This window comes from Lasioglossum baleicum, chromosome 11 (genome assembly GCF_051020765.1).
Source record: "Lasioglossum baleicum chromosome 11, iyLasBale1, whole genome shotgun sequence".
Classification (NCBI taxonomy): Eukaryota; Metazoa; Arthropoda; class Insecta; order Hymenoptera; family Halictidae; genus Lasioglossum; species Lasioglossum baleicum.
Genome location: NC_134939.1, coordinates 2,335,464 through 2,356,250, shown reverse-complemented (window position 1 = coordinate 2,356,250; position 20,787 = coordinate 2,335,464). Strand labels below are relative to the sequence as shown.

General features: G+C 39.4%; 1 protein-coding gene across 10 annotated transcripts in view; it reads right to left on the bottom strand.

Annotated features, from left to right (window-relative positions):
- LOC143213576 (low-density lipoprotein receptor) overlaps window positions 1–20,787 on the bottom strand; it is a 132,010-nt gene that overhangs the window by 21,040 nt on the left and 90,183 nt on the right. For 4 of the 10 annotated variants that reach the window (XM_076433564.1, XM_076433568.1, XM_076433567.1 and 1 more), the window contains one exon: window positions 3,765–3,887. The exons of 2 other annotated variants lie outside the window; for them this stretch is intronic. In XM_076433564.1, the coding sequence (XP_076289679.1) occupies window positions 3,765–3,887 (123 nt within the window). Of the gene's footprint in view, window positions 1–3,764; window positions 3,888–7,592; window positions 7,707–20,787 lie in introns of all 10 variants that reach the window. 4 more of the 10 variants (XM_076433563.1, XM_076433561.1, XM_076433566.1 and 1 more) reach the window with 2 other exon arrangements.

Sequence of the window (20,787 nt, the reverse complement as noted above, 5' to 3'; positions counted from 1 at the left end):
AACGGTGTTTTCGCGAGCCGAGCTAGGAGAGGGAGAGAGAGAAAGTTGATACACTGCCGCCATCGATGGCGGAGCATAATTGATAACGTCGATGCGATTGTACGCGATTTCCGAGCAGAAAAAGGCGTCGCAAACTTTCGAGCTCGCGCGCTCTCCCGCGAACGCATAAAACGAATAGTTGAAAGTTCAAGCCGAGTCAAATGTTTTCGTAAATTACAGCAAGTTTTAATGAGCACTTCTGGAACGTGACGCGGCAGAGTCGGCGACAATAAAACCACTCAAAAATTCGGAGATCGCGAAAATATATTCCGAGGATCGGGGAAATTCAAAAATGTTTATCGTCGAGTCACAATGATGTTCCGAAATAAATATTTGCTGTTTAAGACGATTGTAAAAATACTAAAAACTCTGCTCTACCAATTTTCGTTCTACAGTGGGTGTAGAAAGTATTCGTATAAATTTCAAATAAAACTGTGGAATTGTTGTTTATTAACTATTTTTTCTGTAAACAATGAATATGTACATATTCCGAAAAATCTATAGAATAGATACAATGCAAAAAAAATTAATTTCTTGATTAACTTGCGAATGTAAAGGAAAAACAAAAAATCGACTGAAATACACCAACAAAAAGTATTCGTACAGTTTCTAACTTTTTACAATTTGAGAAAACAAACGTAATGTATATAAATTAAAGTGACATTAAAAAATTATTAATTAATATTTGGTTGGATAGCCTTTGGCCTTTATAACCGCTGCAATTCTTCTCGGCATTGAATTTACTAAATTTGAGGTCACGTGTTGTGGGATCTGGTTCCACTCTGCCTTCAGTGCATTTTTTCAGCTCTCTTTTGAAAATATTTCATGTTTTCTGATCTGTCGTTCTAAATAATCCCACAGGTGTTCTATAACATTGATATCGGGAGATTGTGGCGGAGTTTTCAGATACGCCGGTGTGTTATGTAGTATCCACATTCTGGTATTATACGCAGTATGCTTCGGATCATTATCGTGCATGAAAACGAAATCATCTTTAATATTCATTTTCTCTGCACTAGGATCAAGATTTCGTTTCAAAATGTCAATATAAACCCTGTGGTTCATTATTCCATCAATAAATTCTAATGAGCCACACCAGCTGCACTCATGCAGCCCCAAACAAGTACTGAACCTCCACCGTGTTTGACTGTAGGTTTTAAGTTTTGTGATTTCAATGCTGTATTTTGTTTTTCTCCAAACGGTACAGTGTCCATCAAACCCAAAAATGTTGAACTTACTTTCGTCTGTGAAAATCACTTTATTCCAGTACTCCACTGGTGTAGTTACATTATTTGCGAATTCCAGTCTTTTCTTTCTATTCGTTTTACTTACGAACAATTTTTTACGGGCCACCCGTTCGTGATATCCCGAATCTCGTATAAAACTGCGCATAGTACTAGCAGATGCGTCAATGTTTAAATTATTTTTAATGTGTTCAACCATTTTTATTGCACTTATTTTTGGATTTGTCTTTACCATTCTAATAATAACTCTACCAGTGTATTGATTGATTTTTCGTGGACGTCCACTTCCTGATTTATTTTGTAGTATTTTTCATAGCCCATACCTGTCAATTAAACTTTGTATAGTAGATCGACGTCTACTTACAATACGCGAAATTTCTGCCAAACTTTTACACTGATTGTGCACGTTAATAATAATTTTTCTTTTTTCTATCGTTGTTTCCGTACGTTTCCGTCCCATTTTTCAACGATAACTTTGAATATTTCGGAATTTTGAAATGTTATTGATGCCAACAACGTTTCTAAATATACTGAGGAGATCAATCATACTTACACCCCAATTTGGTTATGTTTACATGGTATGTTCATGTTAAGAACTGTTCCCTACGCAGTTCGAATTAAGGAGTGTACGAATATACTATTTGCTGGGGTATTTCAGTCGATTTTTTGTTTTTCCTTATTACATTCGCAAGTTAATCAAGAGATTAATTTTTTTTGCATTGTATCTATTCTATAGACTTTTCAGAATATGTACATATTCATTGTTTACAGAAAAAATAGTTAATAAACAACAATTTCACAGTTTTGTTTGAAATTTATCAGTGTACGAATACTTTCCACACTCACTGTAGATAATCTAGACGATAAACGAAGATAAATCGTAGGTTAGCTATTGAAGTTTCAATGGGGATGGGTAATTGTTGGTTTTGCAAGTTCTGTTTGTGTGTGCTGGAAAAATTCCAGCTGCTACATTCTTGTTGCTGCTGAAACTTTTGAAAGCAAGCTTCGCATCAGCTGATTACTTGGCAATCAACGCATTATGGCGACAGAAAGCGAAACTGCTATAACTATAGTTCGTTCAACGAGTCGAGTCGGTAGCTGAAAACAAATGCACGTGACGACCAGTTAAATGGGACAGAGTTCGATTCACGTTCTTCAGACTGCGAACGCATTACGGATAACGAGATGTCGTGAGTTTCGCGAACGTCGTTTTAATCCGTACTAATTCGTAACTAATCTGGATTTGATGTGTTTCGAATTGAAAAATCTTTCTGTTCGGAATTAAATGCACTCGAACGAGTCTAAAGCTCTTCATGGATTTATAGTCTTAATAAGCTTAATAACGTTTCATATAATACAATTTTAGTTTTTATTACTGTGAGAAATAAAATTTTACTCTTTCTAAATTTTCTCTCTCTATTTCTTGAAACTTCCCTATAAAAGTGAAAATTTTCATAAACGTCCGCAATCTACTGATAATATTAAGGCCATCCTAGTTGTGTGGGTAGTTATTATGGTTGGGGTATGTATAGTCGCGCAAATTACTGAAGTACAGGAGAACGTTCCGCAGAAGTTAACATTTCACTTTTGATACTACGAATGTTCCTTCGTTCTGATTTTGCTTCGAAAACGAATGCAACAATGTTTCTGTACAGTAATTAATTATTAGACTGCGAAGGTTCGTGCATTAACAGCATCTCATCAGGAAATTAATTAAAATTGTTATTACATTATATTATGGACATGAAAAATTCTTTATAAAGAAAATAATTCTATATAATGAATATATAATGATTTTATTAAACGTATTAAAATTCTGAACAAACTAAACAATTTTCTATTTCGTTTTTTCAAAAGTGTACGTTACAAAATTGAAAATTAATTAAACAAGCCCAATGTGCGAGTAGACTGTGTATCTTTTCGCTGGAGATTAAAGTGCTCGGTAGCGATTCGGCGCATGACAGTCCAACTCCAGATTAATACATTACCGACCGGTGATTATAAACACTTTTTAATGGAACCTTCAATAGCAACAGCAATTTTCATTGTGAACTAACAAGTCACCCTCAATAACGTCATCTAATAGTTTCATTTAAGATTGCAATGTAAAAGAACATTTCTATGCTTTCTTTTGGTACAGCACAATTATTGAAAATCCTATTAATAGGCTTCCGGTAGGTGAAGTGTTAACTGTGGTAATAATGAAAGTATCAGTTATGTTCCAGAAAACTTACAGTTTCACTGGTAAGCATGATCCGCAATGCGTTCAAGCGAAACGCACGGTGACATTTCATTTATCTGCGTCGAGTCGACTCGTTGAGCATCTTCGAGGATACAAAGCAAGACAAAGCAATACAAGACAAGACAAGACAAGATAAAGCAAGACAAGACAAGACAAGACAACACAAGGCAAGGCAAGGCAAGAGAGGAGAGAAGAGAAGCTCGATGGAGTTGTACGAAGAGCCCCATGCGGAAGCTTACTGCATTCAGCCTCGTCTGAGCCATCCGAACAGTCCAGGCTGCCATCGCACATCCATGACAGTGTCACGCACTCGCCGTTCCCCGAGTGACAGGTGAACTCTTCCGCCGTGCAATTCTTCACCCCTATAAGATAGATGACAATCGAATCTGGTAGATGACAATTGATCCACGCGCAGCGCAGGGCTGGATCCCTCCTCTCGATGACACCGAGAGAGCAAGTACAACCGGGTGCATGGCCCGTGTTTCGCGAATTCTCTGCGCGCCTATGTTCCGTCCCGCGTCCGTGCAGTACCGACGACATTGTTCGCGGTCTATTTCCGTCGAGAGCCGTCTCGAGACCCGCGAATTGCATCCCCCAGGGTCAATTGCACTCCGAGGCATTTTTTATTCCGCCGCCGACGGCTTTCAACGCGACCTCGCGACCTTACCCATCTCGCCCCGGGAATAATTATCGTGTAACGTAAAATCTCGGACGACGTGCTGTTACACTTTTCGCGTTTTAGAATAAAACGCCGCGCCGCGCCGTTTAATGCAGCTGCCGCGGCGAAGCTTAGGGCGCGGCGTGGACACGGTGTCGAAATTCGACCGACTTTCAGGACTCGATGCAACGAGGAAGCTGGACCTTTTCAACCCTCGTTTCCTCTCGCGTGACCGTTTCCTCTCATGCGATTCTTACTGAAATTGTTTTAGTGTTCTTCCAGTTTACGATGTTTCATTTTCGATGCCGTTGCCGAATTTCGACCGACTTCCAAGGCTCGATACAGTGAGAAAATTACACACCGATGATTTCGGTTAATGTAAACGGTTGCTCTCGTATCTCAGGAACATTCGCATGCCACAAATTCATACGGGTCTGCGGTCAAGTTATCATACATTAAAACCTGTAAAAATTTTGACGATACCGTCGCACAGTGGTCTAGGCCAGGCATGGGCAGAAATAGCACGCGTGCTAGGGAATCTCAAGGAATACCCGTGGAATACCCCCACTTCTCCCGGCCGCGTGTCTCGCTCCCCGTGGCGGCCCTAGTGCTCGGAGCAACTACGGCCGCCAAGGGGATTGAGACGGCGCGGCCGGGAGAAGTGGGGGTATTCCTTGGAAATCACTAGCACGCGTGCTATGTCTGCCCATGCCTGGTCTAGGCCCATCGTCACTTTCGACTCGTGTCACTTCCGTAAGGAAATTATGAAAAATAAACGAGTTTAGCAATTCATTTGTTAGCGGTTTCATGCCGAGATACCTGGCTGCCCGTCCGTGTTTATTGTACTACTATCGTGTTCTGGGCTCAGGCCTCGGGGCCCGACCCTCTGGCCTCGGTACGTGTTCATTCAAGCCTCGAGTTGGTCAAAAGGATCTTGAAGGATTCGAAAGGATCTTTGAAGTAGATACAGATACTAGTTACAAATGTATCCGTAGCTTCGGATCCTTCTGCTTCGGATACAAAAGTATCTAATTAAACTTCGAATACAAGATACTTTTGGATCCGAACCTTAAGATCACGAATAATATCATAGTTACGTATCTTTTAGTTGAATCCGGATTTAGATACTTTTGTATTTAAATACTGCCCAACTCTGATTTCCAGTTACATCCATACTGATAATATCATACACAGGGTGAGGCGCCAGAAACAGGCCACCTGAATAACTCGGCTGCTATTGGTGTTAGGAAGAAATGCATCACATGGAACTTGCTTGGTTTCGAGGGGGCATTAATCAGATGTTAGTACCTTTTTTGTAGATGGACGCGTAAAGGACATATGAAGGTCAACTTCATTTTTTAAATGGAATGAGGTATTTTTTAATACATCAATCGATGCAGCTGGATATTCGTTAGAAAAAAGTACTAACCTATGTATGCCGAAAAGTTAGTATAGTTCAGGAGATATTTCAATTTAAATAACTCTAAAATACCATTACTGTCGTGCTAACAATAAGACGTTAGTGTTTACTTACTTGTGTAACATCTTAGCACACGACAGTAATGGTATTTTATAGTTATTTAAATGGAAATATCTCCTGAATTACTAACTTTTCGGTATACATAGGTTAGTACTTTTTTCTAACGAATGTCCAGCTGCATCGATTGATGTATTAAAAAATACCTCATTCCATTTAAAAAAATGAAGTTGACTAACTAACTAACATCTGATTAATGCCTCCTCGAAACCAAGCAAGTTCCATCTGATGCATTTCTTCCTAACACCAATATCAGCCGAGTTATTCAGGTGGCCTGTTTCTGGCGCCTCACCCTGTATAACAAGATACTAACACAAGTTATGCACACTTCAAGAAAGAACTCGTTATTTTCAGGTTATAATTTGTAGCAATTGACTAACGCAGAAAAACAAAATGTGGTTACTGGAATGTTGAAAGTCTTTCCAACAATAATACGGTGATGTGATTTACTAATTTTGCTTTTGTTATTGTAGTATATGTATATGTATATCAAACTATCATACAAGTATAAATTTTAATAGATTTACGTGTTAGTTGATAGTTTTAATTTATTCGCGCTAGAACTGACTTTCAGACCACAGTGCGTCGGCGGGAATGGTAATTAGACTAATTAATGTAGATTTCTCCCATACGTACATTGGTTTTAACCTCTACAAAAGTATAATTCGGATAATTCCACATCCCAGCAAGATTACAAACAGAGCGAAAGAAGATTTCACACCAGTGTTGGTTAAAACACTAACGCGCAGCGGTGTCTGAAACCGCGCGTCTCTGTGATTAAAGATTAAAAGATGGAACAAAGCAATTTAACACTCGCACGTTTTTTAAACAGTAATAAAAGCTCATTCGACAAAGTAGAAAATCATATTTGAAACCAGCGGCATTTTGAAATGTTATACGAATCCGTTAGAGCAATTAGCTAGATTGAATCGCTATCTTGAAAAAGAGCAGTAGAGTGGTCGCTGGCATTAATTAATTGTGAATTATAAATCAACTCCAATCCAGGCAGCGGTCCAAATTAGGTTGCTTTCCTCTATTCATTGGCTCGTTTCTTTTTTATGACTGTTTGCTTTACAGCCTGCGTACTTTAGTTGCAAATTGCACTGCTGCTTTGGGAGCTCGTGGCCTGAAAGCTCGGAGAACATTATTTTACGAATTAAGTATGTCGAAATACTGAAAAATCGAGTAGACTCCAGAAAACCGTCAATTCCAACTAAATAAGAGCACTATGGATTTAAAAAGAGAACTGGCCGAACCCCGAACAAATTGAGAAGTCCACGAGCAGTTCCACTTAAAAAGACTTCCAATTTCGTTGTCGCGAAGCAGTACACATCGCCACGGTTGCAGCAGAGTTCGAAAGGAGAGTCATAAATCCCGCGAACATTAATATCGGCGAGTAACTCGAAACGTTCTGGTCGCGGTGATCGATCTAACAAACAGTTTTGAAATCGTCGGTTCGCGAGGCGTGTACATTACTCGATAATTTTCCTTGGAAAACGAGAAGGAGAAAAAGAAATGTTTCGAACGACAAACCTCCTACGTTTTGGAGGCCGGTCGCGGGGTTTCGAGGGCTGATATTTACTTTTCCGGTAATTTATTTTCTTCCGGTGGCCGACTCGCAATTCCGCACCGATGGGAAACGAGTTCACCGGTAGGGGGATGCAATTTGCGATTCGAAGAGGCGAGCGCCCCCCTAATAATCCGCCGTCTGTGTCGGCTGTTTCCGTAGTTTTCAGGGCTTTGCCACGCCGTGCCTTCGTCTCACAGTCCTGCCTCAGTCTTGCCTCGCCTCGCCTCGCCTCGCCCTTGGCCCTTCCTGGCCCATGAAGCCGTGCATCCAACGATCGACCTACAGACTTATCGATAACTTACTGCCGCAATTTATCTCGTCCAGCCCATTCGCGCAGTCGGGCTGATGGTCGCAGAGCCAGCTCCTCGGTATGCACTTCCCCGGGCTGCACTCGAAATGCATTCTGCTGCACGGACCTTTTCATCGCAATCGTTCCGTCATCATTCCCTTCTTTCTTTTCCGACCCCCCCCACCTCTTAGGTCGAAAATGCCGCGCGAAAACGACCAACGCCACCCACGCCCATGCGAAACCCTATCCAACGATACTGTCCAACAACGATTTTGCGTTTCCCTAACGGGTTACCATTAAATCAACGACAATCATTTCATCGATAGGGTCATTCCATGCCAAATCGATCACTTTTTGCAGGCACCATCGTCAACTTTGTTCTAAATGAAATATGTTGTAGTCCATGTGAAATTAGGCGGGGTTTAAGTTATCATTCTACTGGTTTCGAATTTTTTTAGAAATGGCAAACCTTCAGTTTTCAATTTTTGCCCATTTCGGCGGAAACGGGCCTCGCTTACGAATTTTTATCTCGAGAACTGTTTGTCCGATTGAGATAATTTTTTTTTGTTTTATTCGGAAAGGATTGGGCTATTACAAAATAATTTTTCCGACCTCGGAAATCAACTTTATAATGTCGAAAAATTTAAACAAATTCTTTTTTTACGTTTTTTTTCGATGAGCGGCCAGAGTGATTTAAATATTGAAAAAATATGGTTATATTCCTTGAAGTTTCCCCTTTAAAATGAGCCCTTGAAAAAGATGCAGCCACAAAAATTAGCGTCCCAATGAGCTGGTAAAGGACGCCGTGTACCCCCCTTTCAGGTAGAGACGAGATTAAATTTTTCGACATGATAAAGTTGATTTTTGAGGTTGAAAACATTATTTTGTAATAGCCCAATCCTTTCCGAATAAAACAAAAAAAAATGTAGTTCAATCGGACAAAAAGTTCCCGAGATAAAAATTCGTAAGCGAGGCTCGCTTCCGCCAAAATGGGCGAAAATTGAAAACTTTGAAGGTCTGCCATTTCTAAAAAAAATTTGAAACCGGCAGAATGATGACTTAAAGCCCCCCTAATTTCACATGGACTACAACATATTTCATTTAGAACAAAATCGACGATGGTGCCTGCAAAAAGTGATCGATTTGGCATGGAATGAACTGATAACTATTGGGTTGGAAAGAAAGTTCGTAGTGTTTCCAAATTAAGAATCGAAGATAAAATTAAGGTATTTATTCATGTGTTTATTTAACCCTCATCCGTATCTCATTTTCACGAACTGAATCTGTCCCTCGGTGTCAAATTGACACAGTGATAAAAAATTGATAAAATAACAAGGTAAATAGTTACTTTGTGATGGTTTTTTATTGAAATCGATTAGTTAACATTTACATTTTAGATGTCTCGGTTATATGTTTCGCATTAAAAAAATAAAAGTCACAAAGTTACGGACTTTACCTACAAATAACAAAACAGTACAACTTATTTCGGGAAAACTGTGTCAAATTGATGCGAGGGACGGATGAGGGTTAATAACACGAGAAGTTACCTCGAAAATGGCCAGAAGTAATAGAAGAGAATGGAAAATATGTTATTGAATAAATCTCTATGAATAAATATCTCAATTTTAGCTTCAATTTTAATTTAGCCAATATTTCACCGATATCGTCTTTTGTCTTGCAAGAATCCGTGGACACTATCGTTAGTAGACAGCGGATGTTTATGCAAAATGAAAATTCTCTGCACAAATTGCAAGAAATAGAAACCAAGTGAAATAACATTCTCCCTCAAATCACTTCGATATATTAGAAATAATACATCTACATGAATTTGTTTAAATGCATAAAATCCGCAGTCCACCGATACCGAGTAATCATATCGAGCATCTTCATCTGTATCGATAACGAATAATGAACATGGCTTAAAAGTTTTCCAAACGAATAACGAACAACTCGGACAATAAATAACCGAATGACGACTAATTACTTATTCATTATTCGTATTTGTATAATGTCCAACACAGCGGCCATCGAGCCAGCAATCCTGTCGGCGCTAATGCGTCGCTAATGCGAGCCCGCGAACGTTATGAACGATTTAACAGCGTGCGCGATTCGTTACCCGCGGATTAATTGAGACGCACGCGATCCGACCGTTCTCTCCGCCAGCGGATTTTTTGGTTTTTCGGTAACAAGCTGCGAACGATACCTCGATTAACCCAGCGAGCTCGTGATTTTCATTCTCGCCGATTTTTCTAGGTCGAAAGTGCAACCTTTCGTTCGCTGTCGAATTTCTTTTTCACGATGGTTATTTAAGGGTTGAAATTCAAATTCGCCGGTCGATTCGACTGTATTTTGGGATGCGTGACGTACTAAACTTCGAGGACTTCCGGTTACCTGGTTTTACAGTCCGTCAGGTTAAAAGTACAATTTTCTTTTGGGGTGCAAAATTCAAACCTGTTAGTTAGCAGATCGGAATGTTTTCCTAGAAAGTTTCAAATGTTTCTTTGTATCGAAAATTTTCGGATAATTATTTAACACGGCTGGAAATTCGAATTTACGAACACGTAGCAAGATGTAAAATATTTTCGGAATTATTTCATTTCAACAGGCCGAGTATTTCTTTTTCAAGGTTTCCACGACTTCGGGTGTCATCCCCTAAGGAACTTTAGAGTGAATATTTTAGCGAAGCTTTTTGCACTGACATTTTTCGGCGCTGTAGCTCTCAGTCCTCGATTTAGCGAGCACACGTGTATGTTTGAGCATCCTCACTTTTTTTGCATTTACAGAGACAAAATGAACCTGAACAAGCACGATAATCTCTATAAGGTGGAGTGGGGTAAGTGCGTCAACGGTGCAAATGCGTTAATTGGTTATATTTATTATAATATGAACGAAATTTCTCTAGGTTGTATTTATTAATGTAGTATAAGTTAGTATGAACTATTCGCCATAGATATCGTCCAAGAATAAAGGTGTTTTCCTCGCTTAATTAAATCAACCAGTGCCAAACAGTCACGTGCGAGGTACACGTACAATTTTGAGGTTACCCTGGAGGTGCAATAGTTTACAAGTTATTAATATATTCTGTGTTGTTATTTTAGGTAAGAACAACGAATATTGATGTAGGTTTACATTAAATAAACCGTTTTCATTGTATTTTTTAAAATTTATTGAGAAAAACACTAAGAAGCACTTGCCCCGCAAATATTACTACACGGGGCAAGTGCGTACTATCACGGTGGGGCATGTGTGTACTGTATGGACTGTAACTATAAAACTAAACAATATATTTAATGCAATAAAAAGCATTTTTGTTAGTACATGAAACAAGGTTCGAAAGCATTTTTAAACTTTCATATCACTGTTTAATATCCCCTTCCATATTTCAGCATAAAAATACATGTTTGATTAAAAATGGATAACTATAAAACTAAACAATATAATTTAATGCAATAAGAAGCATTTTATAGCAGGCTTGTTAATCATTCTTTTCTTGCCCTGTAGCATTTGAAAGAAGGTTCGAAAGCATTTTTAACTCTCAGAGACGCTCTTGCCCCATTTTCGGGGCAAGTGCGTAGTAGTTGACACTTTGTACAATATCCTATTAAAATGATAATTTTTAAGCAAAATTAGAATCCCGCATAATATACTAACTCATCAGTAATAACTGTGGCAAGAGTTTGATACCAAGAGCGTTAAGTTTTTACATACCAGACTAAAAATACATCAGTTTAAATTCCAACTTTGCAAAAACTAGGGCGCACTTTACCCCACTCCACCTTATATAAATATTAGGTGTAGAAATTAATTCGGTGCCTTTTTAAAACAAATTTAGTATTAATTTATAATGTAATCATACATCTGTTATTTTTCAAAATAGCCTCCATTATTTTCGATGACTTTGGTCTATCTTTCAGGCAACTGTCGAATTCCTTAACGGAGAAAAGATGGCGGTTTTGATGTAATGAATTCGTCAATACTTTTTTGCGCCTCTTCCAATATTTGGAAATTTGTATCTGCTAAATGATGCTGGAGTGATCGGAATAAATAAAAATCCAATGGAGCCAGATCTCAGGAGAGTAATTCTAACTTATTCAGTCGATGGGGGGGGGGGATTGCTTCTTGTGACAGCCCAAGTTGCACTGTTAGCTCATGTTGTGTTTGTGCGGAATTTTCAGAGAGCAGCTGCTCAAGTTCTTCGTCTTCAAATTTTCTTGGCTGTTCGATACGTCCTCGACCAGAAAGATCAAAGTCGCCGCTTCGAAATCTTTGATTCCACTTTTTACAGGTTTTATGCGTTACTGCAACTTCACCCGAAGCAGAACAAATCATTTCAGCGGCTTCGGAATCATTTCTCTTTAATTGAAAGGCAAACAGTATACAGTGCTGTATGTGAGTCTTGTCAGACGCCGCCATCTTGCTAACTACATAATAGTTTTTGTTTTGACTAGATCTCAGATTTTTCATAACTGAGTGTTGGTACTTAAACGTCACAAAGTGACGGGCGATTATTTATAATCAAACCACAGTTATTTATAAATAATTTAATACCAAGGCACCGAATTAATTTCTGCACCTAATAATAAAATCGTGTCTGTCTGTCTGTTTGTGACGACATCAACTGAGAACGGCTGAACGTAGAAAGCTAGGGTTTGAACCATTAGACGCAACGTTTCTTCGGGAAGGTTTAGGAGAAATCCGCATTCGAAAAAGTCCATTCGTTCAAAAGTTGTGGTATCATTAATGACCAAAGACGACTTGTTTGCCCTCTTTTGGGTACGTTTCTGCTTATAACTTTTGGATTTGTTATTGCACGTGGACAAAGTCGCGGGTACAGCTAGTTATTTTAAGAAATCCCGAATTTTATCGATCCCGGCGCGACGGGCCAGTATATTCGCCGTATTTTTAATAGAAACCTAAACAGAGGGGAGCAATTTCTAAAGAAACACAATCTGATCAACAATGTGGCAGCAATCTCTTTCCACGATAAAAAAAAATCCACTCGAATTCGTCTACCGGTAGCGCGCAATCGATTTCGAAACGGGGCGAGTCCGGGGCTACACTTTCAAAAGGGAAAAAGAAAACTACAGTAATTTCCAATTCCGTGAGATCTTAAGTAGAATGTACCGGCGAAAGGATTCTTTTCATTAATCGAGAGCCACGGTGGAGTTCGACGATGCGACGTTCGAGAAACGACGAGGACGAGGACAAGGACGACGACGACGGTAATATTTCATAGCTTGTTACCCGACCTCTTCACCGATCGCATTTGCAAACAGTACCGTCAACGCGATTGCATTTACCTTAGCGATATCGAAGACCCCGTTCAATTTACATAACTCCTCGTCGCGCGGTGTCTCCGCCGATCCACCATCGCTCGTATAGATCGTCGGCATAGATCCTCGCTCTGTTTGAACGGTGATCGATCCGAGTACGCAGGATCAAGCTCGGGCCATTACGTACGCGAGCATGCTTTGAATATTAATTACTCTATCCCTTGTCCCTCCACGGAATGTTTTCGACCGATTTAAGAAAAAAGAAAAATGGGAAAAATAAGAAAAAATGAAAAGCTCGAAGGTATTCGATATCGTGACTAAGCGGGGGCGCTTAATAAAAGACGGAATCGGTGGCGCGACGCCGCAGTTATGCAAAAATATAAATACAAATCTGGAACATGGATTGGTCCAGTTTCGCTCGCTGTTTAATCGCGAATATTTCACTGGGACGTAAAAAAATATATTATTCCTGGCGGCGAATGCGCCAGGATCGCCGCTTCTTTTTAGTGTTACGAGCCAGGGTCGCGAGCAGCACGAGTGGCCGGCGAAGGGTTGTTACCCTAGGAATATGGTATCAATTTGTTAGTTAAGGTACGCGGACGAACCCAATGCGAAATTGGGGAGTCGCTAAGATTATAAACAGAGAGGACGAACCTGACGCGAAGTCAAGGAGCCTCTAGGAATGGAGTCAAGCGCAGACGTACCTGATGCGAAATCAGGGAGCTGTTAGGAAGGTGAAACTTCGTGACCGAACCCAATGCGAAATTGGGGTGTCACTAGGAACGGCGACCTTACGTTGCCTTGCACGGATCGTGCAAGAATACAGAAAATTCAATACAGTATCAGCAGTAGTTTTTTGCAAATATCTCGAAAACTAAAAGCGACCCCCCGATATGTGAAACGGAAAAACTTGTTCAAAATGTCGAAATATACAACATATTTAAATTTCATTAAAATCGGAGAGAAGTACCTCTTTCTAAATAATTACAAAAACTTCTTTTGTTTAGAACTTTTTAATAAAAAACGAGCGACGGCTAAAACCTCTTTGAGGTTACTTAGAAAGGTGGCCTTGATAACCTTAGTTAGCCTTCGTTACTTAACACTTTACCTACCGGAAGCCTATTAATAGGATTTTCAATAATTTTACTGTGCCAAAAGAAAGCATAGAAATTTTCTTTTACATAGCAGCCTTACATGAAACTATTAGATGACGCTATTGAGGGTGTCTTGTTAGTTCATAATGAAAATTGCTGTTACTATTGATGGTTCCATTAAATGTGTTTAGCCATGAACCATAGCTTTTTCAAAATTAAGCAATAATCACCGGTCGGTAATGTGTTAAAATAACTGCTATATTTTGAAAACTTCTTTTGTTTGTTACGAGCCACGGCCGCGAGCAGCACGAGTGGCCGGCGAAGGAATATGGTATAATTTGTTAGTTAGGGTATGCGGACGAACCCAATGCAAAATTGGGGAGCCGCTAGGATTATAGACAGCGAGGACGAACCTGACACGAAGTCAGGGAACCTCTAGGAATGGAGCGACGCACAGACGAACCCGATGCGAAACCGGGGAGCTGCTAGGAGGTTGTATAACGACGCGGACGAACCCAATGCGAAATTGGGGAGCCGCTGGGAGGTTAGATAAGAGCACAGACGAAACTGATGCGAAATCAGGGAGCTGTTAGGATGCGGACGAACCCAATGCGAAATTGGGGAGCCACAAGGTTGGATAAATCTCTGTTTGGACAATTGGAATGTCGCGAACGAACCTGATACGAAATCACGGAGTCGCTAGGATAATTAGTAAGCCTCGTAACTAGTATAATTTAATTGATACAATACGAGCGGTAAGATTGTATCGTGTGAGGACGTTCAATTACTTGATTAGGACATTGGACAATAATTATGGGTTTAATGAATTTGCGTTAATTATCAAAGAACACAAATATATTCTGACTATAAGAATTCGTATTACAGTTGTGTAATTGTCGCGAATGGATTGAATTTAGAATAGAAAGAGTTGAAAGAAGATATTACCTAAACTAAGATGCACGGTGTTGACGCACTGGCAATGCAGGGGTCTCGGAGCAACCGTATCAGTGCCTAATAGATTTTACACCGAACTCGCGGAATCTATACGGTTAAACTTTGATTCGAAGGGAACTTTAGCCCGATCTCACTGGTACTTAACTTCCGAGATGCAGCACGACGCGACACGATTCGTGATTACGACAGTACTAGCCCACGAGAGTAGAAATGCTTATACATATAAGCGTGCAATGACGGATGGCACTTGTCAGTACCCTTCAATTGAACATTCGTATTTTGTTAACGACCAGTTTGTCGTGCGTATGTTTGGGCCCTAAACTAAACTAAACAGCTATGTAGATTGATCTAGGGTGGCTCTGTTCGTTTTTTCAGGAGGGTTCCTAACATTGATGATATTGAACACCTGTCCGTCATCCGTAACATTAGAACGTATCCCGCAAGTATAGCGCCACGTGACTTTGAAACAATACCGAGGAAAGTTGCCAAATTCTTTTATCATTTATTCTTATCGATCCATCGATGTATTTGTCATTTGTAAGATTTATGGTTTTTATTTCTGATTTGTCAACATTTCAAGACAACTCGAAATGTAAATTGTTTCACGAATTTCCGTATACAAATTCTGTTGTTCAGTTTGTAATTCGAAAGTTGTAATCCCCTTATCTTTTTATAATAATAAAACCCATAAAAAAGTGTAAATTAACTGTTCGTTTATAACCGGAAAGTTCATATTTTCTAATTTCGCGACGCGCAATATTTTTCGAAACACGATCAAAATTGGGTCACAGGGGATTAATAAAAAATATTCATCCAGGAGGTAAAATAAAATATTCCTGAAGAAAATAGACTGATGGAGCGCCACTTTTGTTTTAATATCTAACAAGCTCCTACCGTAAAGGAAGATTGCAGGAAATCTAAATAAGTAACTGTAACGTTTCATTAAAAAATAAATTTCCGTTCGGTACTCTGAAAATATAACCAAACGACAAATCAGTATAAAATCGAAAACAATAGCCTCCGATCCATGAATCGCGCTGTGTCAGAGGCTAACGAAAAGGATGAGTGAATAGCATGATCAAGCGCGCGCTGCGCAGCGGGTAAACGGCTCCGGGCCAATGTCGATCGACCGATAGATCGATGAAGAGATTACAACGCGACTCTTCGAGTCTTGAACATGCTTTGCCGAGAGTGCCCCGAAAGAAATTGCCGTTCGTCGAAACGAATTCCGCTCGCGGAGAGCGTAATTTCTTGCTCGAAATGTTTGGCGATGTAAAGCAGTCTCTTAACAATGCGCTGAATGCAAATGACGGAATCGGAAGCAGATTCATCGGAACCGGGGATTGTCTTCCTTTCATTTCAAAACTACACTCGCATACTAACAAGGAAACACTCTCCCGGCCCCGACATTTTGAATCCAATAAAACTCCGTGCTGAAGGGGTGGAACGAATCCTTAAAGTTCCCCGGGTTCTTCTTTTCTCGTCCCCCTCGCCGAAATTGCAACTTTGTCGTTCCACGTCGAAGTGAAAATTCGAATGAAAGTAAACATTTCAATAATGAAAACGTTTTAAAATAGTTCAAGTTTTATATTTAGCAGGTTCAATTTCCTGACGAATGGATACAGAATAGAGGCAGTTTATTAATTAATAAGCGAATCGATGGAACTATGGTAAACGAGCCAGTGTTGACCGACCCCGTTAAATGAGAGAATCGAACGGTGTGCTCATTGAACAGCAGAATTAATTTCATTACTATAATTCCTGCGGTCTATTTATCATCCATCGCATTACGACAAAAATATACAGGGTGTCCCAGCACGTTCAACTTGGGACAATTTCTAGCGTATAATTCATAAATACATCAACAGAACTATGGTAAACTGTACAACTGTGACCGGCTATATTAAATGGCCGAATCTAATCTTAATTTGATGCGTTCGTTGAACAGTGCAATTAATTCCATCGCTATGATGTAGTGAATTTCTCTCTAAATACCACTCGTAAATCTGTTTGCCTATCGATCGATAAAATTCGGGATTTCTTAAAATAACTAGCTGTACCCGCGACTTTGTCCACGTGCAACAACAAATCCAAAAGTTATAAACAGAAACGTACCCAAAAGAGGGCAAACAAGTCTTCTTTGGTCGCTAATGACGTCACAACTTATGGCTTAGTGGCTTATGATATTTGGTCCCCTCAGGGTTTCAAATTCATTTACCAATCCTCTTTCTCTTTCCACTCTCACCATCGCCTTTTCAGCGGGACCTACTGTTTATGGTGGGTTCCGAACCACCTTTTGCCAACAACACGTGAAAAACACGCCGGGTGGGTCACTTTCCGATTTTTGACCAGACGGTCACCCATCCTAGTGCCGTTCACGTTCCACGTTGTTTAACTTCGGTGATCTAACGAGAACCGGTGCTTTCAACGGGACTACGGTACGTCACAACTTATGAACGAATGGACTTTTTCGAATGCGGATTTCTCCTAAACCTTCCCGAAGAAACGCTGCGTCTAATGGTTCAAACCCCAGCTTTCTACGTTCAGCCGTTCTCAGTTGATGTCGTCACAGACAGACAGACACGATTTTATTATTAGGTGCAGAAACTAATTCGGTGCCTTGGTATCAAATTATTTATAACTGTGGTTTGATCGCAAATAATCGCCCGCCATTTTGTAACGTTTAAGTACCAACACTCAGTTATGAAACATCTGAGATCTAGTCAAAACAAAAACTATTATGTAGTTAGCAAGATGGCGGCGTCTGACAAGACTCACATATAGCACTGTATACCGTTTGCCTTTCAATTAAAGAGAAACGATTCCGAAGCCGCCGAAACGATTTGTTCTGCTTCGGGTGAAGGTGCAGTAACTCATAAAACCTGTAAAAAGTGGAATCAAAGATTTCGAAGCGGCGACTTTGATCTTTCTGGTCGAGGACGTATCGGACAGCCAAGAAAATTTGAAGACGTAGGACTTGAGCAGCTGCTCTCTGAAAATTCCGCACAAACACAACATGAGCTAACAGTGCAACTTGGGCTGTCACAAGAAGCAATTCCCCCCCCCCCCCATCGACTGAATAAGTTAGAATTACTCTCCTGAGATCTGGCTCCATTGGATTTTTATTTATTCCGATCACTCCAGCATCATTTAGCAGATACAAATTTCCAAATATTGGAAGAGGCGCAAAAAAGTATTGACGAATTCATTACATCAAAACCGCCATCTTTTCTCCGTTAAGGAATTCGACAGTTGCCTGAAAGATAGACCAAAGTCATCGAAAATAATGGAGGCCATTTTGAAAAATAACAGATGTAAGATTACATTATAAATAAATACTAAATTTGTTTTAAAAAGGCACCGAATTAATTTCTACACCTAATATATATAATGTGGAGTGGGGTAAATTGATGTTTTTCAGTCTGGTATGTAAAAACTTAACGCTCTTGATATCAAACTCTTGCCACAGTTATTACTGATGAGTTAGTATAATATGCGGGATTCTAATTTTGCTTGAAAATTATAATTTTGATAGGACATTCTACAAAGTGTCAACTACTACGCACTTGCCCCGAAAATGGGGCGAGAGCGTCTCTGAGAGTTAAAAATGCTTTCAAACCTTGTTTCAAGTGCTACGGGCCAAGAAAAGAATAATTAACAAGTCTGCTATAAAATGCTTCTTATTGCATTAAATTATACTGTTTAGTTTTATAGTTATCCATTTTTAAACAAACATGTACTTTTATGCATATACTTTTACTTTTATAAGTGTCAACTACTACGCACTTGCTCCGAAAATGGAGCAAGAGCGTCTCTGAGAGTTAAAAATGCGTTGGAACCTTGTTTCAAGTGCTACTGGGCATGTAAAGAATGATTAACAAGCCTGCTACAAAATGCTTTTTATTGCATTAAATATATTGTTTAGTTTTATAGTTACCCATATAGTATGCACTTACCCCATCGTGATAGTACGCACTTACCCCGTGTAGTACTAATTACGGGGCAAGGACATCTTAGCGTTTTTCTCAATAAATTTTAAAAACACAATAAAAACGGTTTATTTAATGTAAACCTACATCAATATTCGTTGTAATTACCTAAAATAACAACCTCAAAGTTGTACGTGTAAGTACCTCGCACGTAACTGTTTAGCATTGGTTGATTTAAGCGAGGGAAATACCTTTATTCTTGGGCGGCATCTATGTCGAATAGTTCATACTGACTTATACTACACTGCTCAAAAGAATTAAGGGATCACTTTTGCGAACCCGAAAACTTGGTCCCACTTTTACGTGATCATAACTCCGTCAAAAATTGCCGTATCGATATCGTTAAACAATGGTTCGAAAGCATGAAACCTCTAGTTTCAGATGCTCTGTTTCAAATTGTTGCTATGTTGGTTTTTTACAGAGTTATAGCGAGATGAAGACAACATTGACGGTTAACAAAAATTTCGTGCAACTTTGGACCATCACACGGGGAGTAACAAATTTTTTTGATAAATCGCGTTAATATCCTTTGGAAGGGCTATCTTTCCTGTGTAAATTATGCGGTTGTTGAATATTGTGCGACTTTTTTTATTCGAGTTATTCAACATTGAAGTAAACATGGGCTTTTTAGCTTTAACTGGCTCTAGAAAGCGAAAAAATGATCGTAGAATCTTGTGCAAAAAAGCAATAGAAAGACCGTTTCTTTCTCTTCAAGGCACTCCTTTTATTTTTTCAATTTCATTAACATTTCGATATACCAGGTGTTTCTGAAAATATGCTTAAAAAATGCATAATTTCCATTTTTCCTTTAACTCGCTATATCTCGGCGAGAAATGATCGTAATACCATGATCCGAACGTCGGATTGAAGCACAGATTCTGCCGATTCGATTGAGTGCCCCATGAACTCGCTGCAATAATTTTTTACCTATGGCAGCTGTGTTTGAAGTTAGTGCTTCGCAGCAATTAGCGCGCCACGTACAGCGGCTATTTGGACCAAACTCGATTCAAAATCAAAGAACTTTCGATAGAAATGAGGTAGAGCGATGAAATTTTTTTAAAATTAAAGCTGAAACTTTGCAGAATATGGGAAAAATAGGGAGATTATAGTACGAACGTTTTTTAACGTTGAGAAAAATCGTTAAACATGTAGAATTTCAAGAAAATGTGGTTTCTCCAATACCATGCGCGGAAAAAATGTTATATATCATTTCCCGTTGATTTTTTCACGCTGATTTCAAATCTGGTCTGAAAATTTGTCTACGACCTTAGGATTTTGCAACAATTTGAAACAGAGCATCTGAAACTAGAGGTTTCATGCTTTCAAACCATTGTTTAACGATATCGATACGGCAATTTTTGACGGAGTTATGATCACGTAAAGTGGGACCATTTTTCGGGTTCGCACAAGTGATCCCTTAATTCTTTTCAGGACTGTACATTAATAAATATAAGCGAGAGAAATTTCGTTAATCTATATAATAAAAATCAAATGCTGTTCGTTGGTAACGACATCACGGGAGAACGGCTTATTATAATAAAAATAACCAATTAACGCACTTGCCCCGTCGACGTACTTAGCCCACTCCACCTTATGTATATGCAAAAGAAGTTACGTCAATTCATTAAAATAACGAAGTTACGCATGTTTGAAGTGTAAGTGCGCATATCTGAATATAACTGATAGGAGAAACTTTAAACGCGCGTTTCTCGAAATCTCATTTTCTGATATGGCTGACATGATATCTCGAGATCTAGTTGTCCGATAGACTTCAAATTTGAAGAGACCCTCCAGCAGACGTCCCACTATCACCTGCATCCGAATCATCAACAAATCTCGACCTCTGCTACCATTGAACTATGTTAAAACCGAAAACCGTCCATGAGAGCGATCAGAAA